General features: G+C 37.4%; 1 protein-coding gene across 1 annotated transcript; it reads right to left on the reverse strand.

The window, feature by feature from the left end:
• Window positions 1-1,361: 1,361 nt before the first annotated feature.
• Window positions 1,362-6,584, reverse strand: LOC121749172. Its single transcript, XM_042143766.1, has 2 exons — window positions 5,327-6,584; window positions 1,362-3,647 (listed from the first exon to the last, which is right to left on the reverse strand). The coding sequence occupies exons 1-2, from the start codon at window positions 6,390-6,392 to the stop codon at window positions 1,606-1,608; spliced, it is 3,108 nt and encodes a 1,035-aa protein (XP_041999700.1). The 5' UTR covers window positions 6,393-6,584; the 3' UTR covers window positions 1,362-1,605.
• Window positions 6,585-11,404: the final 4,820 nt, after the last annotated feature.

Raw genomic sequence — 11,404 nt, forward strand, 5'->3', positions numbered from 1 at the left:
TGCTTTTGTCATAGCATGATCTTGATCAGTGATGATTGCTTTTGGTGCACTTGTTGGCATAGCTTCCATGAACTTATTAAGCAGCCACAAATATGATTTTGTCTTCTCATCACTTAGAAATCCACAACCAAAAACAATTGTTTGATGGTGATGATTTACTCCTACGAATGGTGTAAAAACCATTCCCTACTTATTAGTGTTATAGGTAGAATCAAACACAACAACATCACCGAATACACTATAAGCACTCCTTGATTTATGATCTGCCCAAAAACATCTTTTGAACCTATTATCTGAATCTGTCTCATAGTCAAAGAAAAATGATGAATTTTTCTCCTTTTCAGATGTAAAGACCTCTACCAAAGTTTCGGCATCGATCCCCTTTTGTTCATCCCTCATATCTCTCTCAAGATTCCTGATATCTCTTTCAGTGCAACCTACACTTTCAGGCCCCCCATGCTCTCTATCTCCATTAGTTTCATTTAATGACAAGTCGATATATTAGCTTTTGAAAATTGTTGTGTCAACACTCTCTTCGCAGTAGAGACACTACGGTGTGATCGGAGTAAATGCACCTTTGAAGGAGTAGAAAGTCCATGATTATGACCTTCAGTGAATAAGCTAATACACCAATAGGGTTCAGTTTGTTGTTTGACAATGGAGATCTTTGCCTTACAATCAGTTCTAACTTCACCACGAGCTCTATTCTTGATCGGGCCACCACTCGACGCTCGATTTTTTGAGCGGACTTCATCAGTTTGGCCAGCTTTAAAGCATACAAATTGTTTCCAAACAACTTCATTCATCTTATTCTTTTTGCTATTGCTTATTCTGGCACTAAAACCAGCTTCACGTGCATATTGATTGTAGAATTCAAATGCATCATCTATTGATGCAAATTTCATTCCAATTTCTAACTTTCGATCATTCGCATGATATGCAGTTCATCATTCATATTTTCACTCCTTAGACTAAAAAATAAATTTAAAAAAACATTAATATATATAAAAAGTAAGTAGCAAACAATACTAGAACCTAAATAAAACTAAAGATTAGTGGTTGATTTAGGATTTACAACATCACGCATGTTGTTTAATTAGTTTCTGAACTAAAAACGTATGCAACACAATAATTGTTCTATGAAATTTCTCTAGAGACCAAACTTTTTAACTACAAAATCTATAATTTCCCTATTTTGAATAAACATAAGGCAAATAGACTAAAAATATTACCTGACCAAATTTGATGCTAACTCGGTAGAAAATCCAAAGAGTCAAAAATTCTGGAAGAAACATGAGGGTTGCAGATTTGTACAAGTACACATAGAAATAAAAAAGGAAAACAAATCTAAGCCTAAAATATTGAATAAATTAAGATATACTCCATTATAATGCGTAGGGAGAGAATAGAATCCAAAACAGAAAGAACTCGCTCACACAACGCTCACACAAGTTGTGCAACAGAACAATTCTGTGTAAATAGATCTCTTGATGAAAGCTACATATTGATAAAACTAGTGTGAAAGGCAACTAAAATACATAAGCTTGTCAAAATTGGTCACTTTCACTTGATCATCCCAGCTTTCTTTTCACCACATTGGATTTCTTAAAGTGAATGGTACGGTACATAGCCTAATGCCTCCGTCAGGTTATTTACCACATCTCTGCACCTACTTAGTAGATTCAGAAGCTTTTGCGAAATGTCATTTGTAGGTAATAGCTCAACGCCATCCATATTAACTGGAGGTTTCTGCAACTCGTCACTAGGCAAAGGCAAAGGCAAAGGCATAACGATAGAATCTGGGCCAAATTTAGCCAAATTCTTACTAGTAACATCTTTAGAATGTCTTGTATATGCTGATGATGATGGTGCACCTTCAGGATAACTAGAAGAAACTTGTTCAGTCTTGCTACCTCCCTCCCCTCCCAAAATAAACTTTACATGAGTACCTCTACCATTGCCATTACCAACATCTTCGCTACACGGCTTCTTCAGGCACGAGTTAAGCTGCTGCTGCTGGGACTGTGTAGGAATTCTAGCCGCTGTCCTCTGTTCAGCAGCCGCGGGGGCCTCTCTTTCCCTTGGCTTTGAGATTACTTCCTTCTGAAACTTGACTGGTTCCGCTTCCACCGCTTTGTCTCTCACTTCCCTGATGTAGGCCCTCACATTCCTGCTCCCGAACAGATTGTTGCTTCCAAGAGCGTGTTCCAAAGCAGCTTCTGCGTCCACCTTATGCTGATAGACCAGGCGACATGTGTATGTCTCCCAGAACACTCGCGTGGCTGAATGGTCGAGAGGACCAAAACGAGCAAACTTTGCTCTCAGATGAGCACTGGATGGAAGCGCTGCACCAGCAGGAAACTTCATGACTAGCATAGTCGGATCAGCCAATCTTACTGTCTTCTGCATCCTCCGGCCGGATTCTAGTTTGGGTGCCTTTGAAGATGCTGGAAAAGCATTTTTAGTACGCATTTCCTTCACATCTCCCCCTCGCTGGGGTTCATTGGACCTCTGAAGAATCTTCTTATCCGTGGAGAACATTTTTGAGTCGTCTATTTTCTTCCTCTTCTTCTTCTTAATGTCTGCAATGCCATCTGAATCAATAAGTTTCTTCCTCGTGTTAGTGTTATCATCTTCTGGGCCATCAAGCTTCCTCTTTTTCTTAATAGCATCAGGACGAATGGGTGGACCATGTTTCCTACCACCTTTGGTTGGATCATCAGGCCTGATGAGAGTTCTATTGAGCTTCATGCTCGGCTTATCACGAGTTTTCTCAGGAGGAACATGCAAAGAAATAGAAGGTGCTTTACCGGAGTTAGCATCACCCCTCTCTATCTCATCATGCGGCATTAAAACCAAACTCTTCTGATAGACAACAGAGCGATACTTCAAGAACAATGGTAAGGCAGTTTCTTGGCAGCTCCTCTCTACTCCATGAAAGGGATTGATGGCAAGAGCACATAGGTCTTGCAGTAGCGCTCGAAGCTCTTGCTCCCCGAGGTCAATGGCTATCTTTGCTTCCGAAGGTGAGGCAAGGGCCAGTAAACCATCATTCTTCTGATTGTCCATCTGGCTATCAAGTGGCATTCCTGACTCTTTTTCCACTGCTTCTCCACTGGCGATGTTGGTAGGGGGCAATGCGGCATCCAAAGTGGCTTGATTTCTTATTTCCTTCTTTGTCTTCTTATTCACAGTTACATTCTCATAACTCGATTCCCGCTCATTCATTATTTCTTTCTTTCTCTTTTTTTTCTTTGTAACCAGGGTTGCATTTTCAGCACTCAATTGCCCCGCATGCCGCTTCAGTAACTTTGGCTTTTTCGACTTACCTTCCAGAAGCTTCTCAGAACCTTCCAATGGTTTTATATCACTCACCACGGATGCCTGGTGTGTGGATTGCTGCTGGCCCTCATTGATGTCAGATACAGAAGCAGAGTTTATACTTGTTTCAGATAAACCTGATCCGTCCAACAAAAGTGGGTAAGCAGGGCCTACTTGGCCAGAACTTGTTTTCTTGGTCCTAACGGGGATTGCTTCATCTCTCCGCTTAAATATATATTTTTCCTTTTCCACTTGGTCCTTTCTTTTGGTGGGCTCTATCGAGTATTTCTTTTTACCGGAACTCACCAGTCGGCCACTCAAAGGAGCTGAGCAACATAAAAAATTTAACATGGTGAGAAGAAAGCAAAAACAGAGAGCAGGAAAGCTCAAAATTATTTAAAACAGAAAACAATATTGCCGTTGAGAACTTGACAATAGAGGAAAAACAGCATTTCAATACCAAAAAAGTGAAGAGAATGACATTAACAAAACTCTAAATCGTGTCAAATAAAAAAATTGAGACTTAAGGGAAGCTGTGATCAAGCACAAATTATCTGACACAGGAGATCAGCTGACAGAAATGGCAGCAACCACAAACTCTAAATCATGTCAATCGAAGAGACTTAAGGGAAGCACGAATAACTGACAATGAAGATCAGCTAACAGAAACTGGCAGCAACCACAAATTCTATATCGTGCCAAATCGAAAATTAGAGTCTTGAGCGAAGCTGTGATCAAGCACGAATCAACTGACATACTAGCAGCAACCACAAACAGGCGGAATAATCCAGAAAATAAATAATAAAAAATGATCAAACAAGATCCAGAGATACATATTGGTCCCCAATCAACATAATGGGATAAGCCACTCTGTTGGGCTTAAAGCTACTACTCTCTCAATACCATCTCTCAGAATCATCTAAGTGAAGCTACAGTAGTGACATTTCTGCATGACCGGATGATCAACAATCCAAAGCCCACAGCAAAGATGAATCTAAAAAAGCCACATTTCTAATGTTCAAGGTCCCATTTCATGCCCAGTCATTTACAATAAAAGTCAAAATTTTGGATTTCTGAAAGCAAAACCTACTCAACAGAAATTGCTAATGATTAGTCAAGGAAACAAATAAAAATCCCAGTCTACAATCTACATCTTTTACCCTATATCAAAGGTAATCTCCTTAGGAAGTCTGAGGCCTTTAGATGAAAGAGTATGATTCTCTTTTTAGTTATAAGATTAATTCAACCACCCAAGCATTCTTTAGTCTAAAATCAAGCATATAATGAATAGACTGAGTGATCTTTCACACTGTGCTTTCAAGACAGCGGTACATGTATGTAAAATCCCATAGCTCTTAACAACCACAATGCGAGTAAACTTATGAGCCTAAGCAAAAGTCAATAATACTAATTCTCTATAGAGCGTAAACAGTGCAATAAAATAACCAGTGTAAAAATTAACCTGGAACGAAACCAGAACGAGAGAAATACCTAAGGAGTTAATAGGCAGCATGACATAGATAAGAACAAGTAAAAGAAACATAGAAATCATTTTATTGTATGCGTTGAGATAAACAGGAAAAAAATGGATGAAGAAGAAGAGATCAATCAACGCATAAATTGCTGCCTGTAAAATTACAATTAGGAATCAGCAAATAAGATGCATTTGAAAAACTGGATAATCCACCTCCTAGAAGGCGTTGGATAACACAACTCAGAAATTTGCTTAATTTGCATACAGCAAATAATTATAATGTGCATGTAACTTTACAAGTGAAGGAAGACATATTAATTCAATATCATCAATCTGTATACATTAACTACTCTGACAATGTGAAGCATCCTAAAAACAACTACTCAAGACTTCATATATCCAATCTTATAAAACATCATTTAAGTTTCATGTCCTGTGGTCTTTTGGTGCTACAAAGGACAACTTAGTATATATCCAATCTTATACAAGAACATAAAACACAAAATGTTCCAAAATAGCATGCAAGAATACCTCTAGAAGGATTCACTGCCATTGGTGCAGTTGGCCGGGGAGGACGCACTGGTGTTGTTCCAAAGGCTTGTGCATATGTCTCATCAAAATCCTCAAACAATGCCTTCCTGCATGCCAAGGCCGTGGCCTTGTTCTTAATAAACTCAATGGTCTGATTCTGGGCCCCCAAAGGTGCCAATGCCAATTGTTTTAGCATCGAAATCATCTCATTTGAACGAAAGCTGCTCCTTGCCTTCTTTATCTGAATCGAAGAATAAACAACTGGCTCAAAGTCCCCCACATCAACAACAAAGTAGTCCTCCACATTGGACGGCCAGAAATTGAACTCATTTCCACACCGGCATGCCAAACCCAATGCCCGTCTTCTGGACAGCTCGTCTATAGCTTCTGCCACTGCCTTCACAAAAGACCGCGAAGAAGTCTGCTGCGACTTTTCCGGAAAGTGTTCTTCAAAGGGAATTAATTCTGCCGGATCATACCAGCCATAGCTACTATCCCCGTAAAATGCTACCAAGACATGGCCATCCCGCTTGCTTCTTTGAACAGATGGAGAGGCAAAAGCTTCGTTGTAAATGTGCCCTGGCCACCACGGGTGTGATTTCACCTTTCCCCACACCATATCTCCAATTTCATACCCATATCCAACAGCTTCATTTGCTCCTTCCGATGCAAATTGATCAAATTCCGATAACATCGAATCGTAATCACCCACACAGCTTTTTGCTTTCTTCTTCTTGGGCTTCTTTAATTCTTTTTTTTGCAATCTTGAAACAGAACTAGATTGATTCCGCGCATCTCCTCCTCCGCTTGCATCGCTAGTTCCAATATCCGCATCTTCTGGCTTCAAAGACTCGTTAAAATCATTGGAAAACCTCGACTCAACCGGTTTATCTTCATCGGCAGGTGAAACTCCAGCTGCTTCTACGATATTATCCGCTGTATTGGATCCCGGACGTCCGGCAGAATCACTGCCGCTGGTTGAAGGGGGAGTGGGGTCGTCTTCTCTTCTGGCGTCGTTCGCCCGGCTTGACGGCGAACCGGAACCGCCGTTGCTGGTGGCGCTCATCGCGAATATCGTCCCATACACAGGGAGGCGATCTGTATCAGCCCGAAAAGCTAAACCGCAATTCAAACAAGGAAAAATTGATAACTATGGGAATCACAGACGACGGATAATTGTGTACTGTATTTGAATTTGGGGAAAAACTAGAACCCTAGGAGACGGTAAAAGCTAGGGAGTGAGTTGAAATATCGTAAAGTGTTAGCTATATCATTAAAATCGTGTGTTAGCATTTCATAGGATTATGTACTTTAAATTACTATTTACACGTAAATATATGAATTTCAATTATTTTTGTTTGTCAATTACTACAATATTTTTAAACATAACTATCTGAACTTCTGGCTTTTTTTTCACTAAAATAAAATTTATCCCAATTGAGGTGTAATTGGCTAATCCTAACTAAAACTAGCAACTGCACTGCCACATCACTAGAACATTCCACTGCACAATAGTAGACAAGTACTAGGACATCCCAACAAACAAAATCACAAATTCACAAAAACGGAATTAAAATTTCGACACCAATACGAGAAAAATGCAATCATTTTATATAAATTTAAAAAACATACATAATTTTAAAAAATACATAATTAAAAAAACCGAACAAACCGCTAGTCTGTCCGCTCGTCCGTCGGGAGCCCACAATAGCGGACTAGCGGATGGACTAGCGCGTTATCCGACGGACAAGAGGTTGTCCATCGGGCTCGTCCGTCACCCGCTAGCCGGTCGCAGAAGTGGACTAGCGCGACGAATGAGAGGCTCGTCGGTCGCTAGTCCGCGCGTTAGTCCACTATTGTGGATGCTCTTAGGGTGACAAATTCGCCGGAGTCTTAAAATGACATTATTTTTAATAAAAGAATGTAATTAGTTTATTAATGCACACTTTTTTTATATTTTTAGTTATTCCTTTGATTTTTTAAATTAAAATTAACATATTCGTTGGAAGTGTTAATGTGGGAAATTCGATCAGTCATAAAAACAATATCGTTAATAGAAGGTAATTAGGATTAAGATATTAAGGATTATGATTGACAGCTTTTCTGCTATGAAGCTTACATGAGTGTTCTAAGGAGCTGTTCACTTTCTTTAATATATAAAAAATGAGCTAATTTTTGAGGGAATACTCATCTCATTAGTTAAATACTAGGAAGTCCTAGTATTTAATGTGAAAATATATAAATAAAAAGTTTATGATATATGATTATGGAAACAAAAAATAACATAGATTTCTTAATATGAATAGTATGGGCTAATATAAAAGTATAAAACATATTTTGAATTTTATAATTATGAACATTGAAATTGAACTTCTCCAAAATCATTTAATGTCATAATCTTTATCTTAATTGTGCAAATGATCGGCTCATATTTTTTGTAATTTTAAGGGTAGATTTAGTATGATTTTCCTAGCTTTGAAGCCTATTTTACTTGCTTTTGGCTTCATTTCTATTTAATTGTTCAAACGGGTGAAATGATTTTGTAGCTAAAAAAAACTTAAGCCAATAATAAAAGATGAAATGAATCAGAACGCTTTCAACGAATGACTCGACCGCATGATTAGTGCACTAAGTGACGCGGCCTAGGCAGTCAAACCGAAAAGGTTTTGAGAGTATGACTTGATCGAGTCGGAAGTAGAGCATGCCCCTCAGTCAATTGGAAAAGCCACCAATTTATTCTGAGAGATTGACTCGACTAAGAGGCTCAAAAGATGCCAGAAGGTGTGACTTAGTCGTTTGGTGCCACAAAGGAGAAAAAATTACATTGACCATATATACCAAGTGACAATCTTACTTAGTATGTCCTTTCATTCATTTTTTGACATGTGGAATTATATAAAAAATTCCCTTCCCGCTAGATGGACACACACAATGTGATATTTATGGAAATTTTCTTGAATCCTATTTATAATAATTTTCGACAATATATACACAATACATGTAGTACTATATATTTGCAATGAGAAGCTCCATCTATTATGTAAAATTCATTGAGTACTTTTTTTAATAGGACTAAACTTTTTGATTGGTGATATCTTCGATTATAGTAGTTTTATGTTTTTTAATTTAATTGTCATTTTCTAATTTTATCTACCGTATTTTGTTTCAAGAGAATTTTAGTAGTAGTTTTTATTAAAAAAATTTATCATTTACTGTATTTTGTTTTCAAATAATTTTCATTTTTGGTAGTTTTATTTTTTATTAAATTTAATTGTCATTTTCTAATTTTCAAATCATCTTGTTAGTATTAACTAGTACTAATTTTAACATATTTAGTAAATATAATATAATTAATTAATGTGTATAGTAAAATAAAACAAGAATTATATTATATACGTAGTAATAATTTTAAGTGCAATATAGCAATTAATACAAAGGGAAAGCAGTCTTATCATATAAATTGAAAATATAATATGATAGTAATTTTTTTTAGTATCAACGTGAAAATCTCATATTTTTAGGTAATACTATGTACTAGTGTATATCATGCCCAAATTTATTTACAGTATAATTACATAGAAGTATGTGATTCTTTTCAAATAACTCATGATATTATTGTCATATTTACCACACTTTGCGTGGACATCTAGTTGGAAGGTGATATCTATACAATTCCACATGTAAAAAAATAATTGATATGACGTACCAAGTAAGATTGACAATTTGGTATACCTAGTCCATGAAATTTTTTCTCGCCACAAAAGTGACCTGCCCAAATCAAAACACATGCTAACGAGATTTTAGATTTAGTCTTTCCTTTATTAAGCTTAATTTTTCCATGTTATAATGCTTCCTCTTTAAGGCTATAATTTCATTATCCATTATCACCCTTTGTCATATTTATACCAAAATTCATTTGAAGAGTCCCACGAACCTCTTCAATTGAGAGACTTACTAGCAACTAGGTGTTGGCCACGCAATTAAGCTCTTTATGAGAAAGTCTATTTATGTTCTGTATTTTTAGGTTCTGTTCAGCTTTGTTGATATGGAAAACAAAGAAATGAATCATGATCAGATTTAAGAGAGTGGTCCCCACATATTTATTTCATATGTCAGTGCAAGAAATAAGTCAATATTGCAGGTTTTTGCATTTATTATTTTATTAACTGGCACTGATTTTTTGGTGTGATGACGGAATTGCCCTCGTATCTCTTGACAAATTTCTACATGTACAGCGAATTTGGGAGGAGGGGGGGAGGAATTGAATTTGGGAGGGGTAGTAAAGTAATCTTGCCTTTATTTGTTGACATGAAAATCAACGCAGTTTCATAAACCACCTCGGATGGAAGAATTGAATTTCGCCCATTTCAGCACACTACAAGGCGGGCCTTCATTACATTCTCGGGCTGGTGAGAATTATGTCAAGCATACTAAAGACCACTATTGCTTAGAAATAACTCCAATTATGACCATTTCTAAGAAAGTGAACTGGTCCTTAGAAAAACCCACCCCATATTCTATGACCATCTTTCACTAAATATCTTAACATCTCTAACCATTACGCAAAATCATCTTTTATGCTGGAACAATAGATATCCCAACATCTCTAACCATATTAGAAAAATTGGATATCACATCATAAAATAAATGAAAAATACCTAGTTTAGTTAGGGGTAAAATGTCAATACACTTAAGCCATTCGCATACGCGATCGACGAATTTATTGGTTTTATTGTAGATCATACGTTGATGATCCCGCCCTAAGGATAGGGCGCGCCGATTGGCTAGGGTGTGCAGATTGGCGTGAGATCGACGCTATTGCAGACCTACGACCGAGACCAATTTCAATATTTTTAATATATTTATTCCTAATTTTTACACCATAAATACCTTACTTTTCATCTCATCTCATTTCATTCACCCATTCACATATTTCTTTATATTTTTTGCACTCTCTACTCAAAATGAATCATGGTGACAAAAACATGTTTACGGGTGCCTTAGAGCGTGCCATGTTGGACTACGATATGTGGTATTACCAGCACATGATGCAGTAAAGACGACAACAACAGGAAGAACATGTGCCTAGGCAAATCATCCATCGGGAGCCGGTCTTCCGCGAGCATGTTGTAGCCGTCGAATGGCTAGTCACGGACTACTTTACGGACGAAGCACGGTGGGGCCGACTGTTTTTCGCCGATGTTTCATAATGCGACGTTCTCTTTTCGTACGCATCGTAGACGCTTTCGAGGGACATGATGAATACTTCCAGTAGCATCCCGACGCCAGCGGCAGACCCGAATTGTCGATGTTGTAGAAGTGTACATTGCAATTACGGAGTTGGCTTATGGTGGCCCGCAGATCTATTCGACGAGTATCTCCACATCACTAACATGATTGGGCACGAGTGTGTGAAAAACTTCTGCCGAGGAGTTGTGGATGCTTTCGGCAACACATATTTGCAAAAGCTAAGTGCTGCTGATTGCCAATCACTGCTGAATTTGCACAAGAAGACTCACAATTTCCAGTAAGCTGGGAAGCATAGATTGTATGTGCACTAGGTGTGGGAGAATTATGTCATAACCCCATACTCAATCCCAACCCGATATGATCAAAGATGTTTGGTCATATTACCGTTGCAACTTATTTATACATATTTTTAGTTGATTTTTCAGTGTACTTTTTTTTAGTTTGTTTCTCGTTGTAGTTTATTTTCATATTGTGTTCTTAAATCTATGTAATTTTACTTTATTTAATAACATAAAAATAAAAAATGAAAATGGTGGTGAAAATGGGGATATGCATATTTTTAAGGGCATAATTTAGAGCGCAACACTATTGAATGCGCTGAGGCAACAAAATATAATGTTGACGTGGCAGGTGAAAAATGAGGATGTGCTTATAGGGTAATACTACTTTTAAGTGTGTCTTAATATTAACATCCACTTATTACAAAATCAAATAGACCATAAATGAATTTTGTAAAAGATACGGGAGGGTTGTATAATTATGAGAAAATAATCGGTTAGATGTGGATAGATTGAAAAGTTGGCGAAATACATATATTACCCCAAATAA

Source organism: Salvia splendens, chromosome 1, assembly GCF_004379255.2.
Source record: "Salvia splendens isolate huo1 chromosome 1, SspV2, whole genome shotgun sequence".
Lineage (NCBI taxonomy): Eukaryota > Viridiplantae > Streptophyta > Magnoliopsida > Lamiales > Lamiaceae > Salvia > Salvia splendens.

Coding starts and splice junctions, on each gene's coding strand:
- LOC121749172 (XM_042143766.1), bottom strand. CDS start 6,392: ATGAGCGCCACCAGCAACGGCGGTTCCGGTTCGCCGTCAAGCCGGGCG. Junction 3,648..5,326: donor GGCAGTGAATCCTTCTAGAG/GTATTCTTGCAT, acceptor TATGTTGCTCAG/CTCCTTTGAGTGGCCGACTG.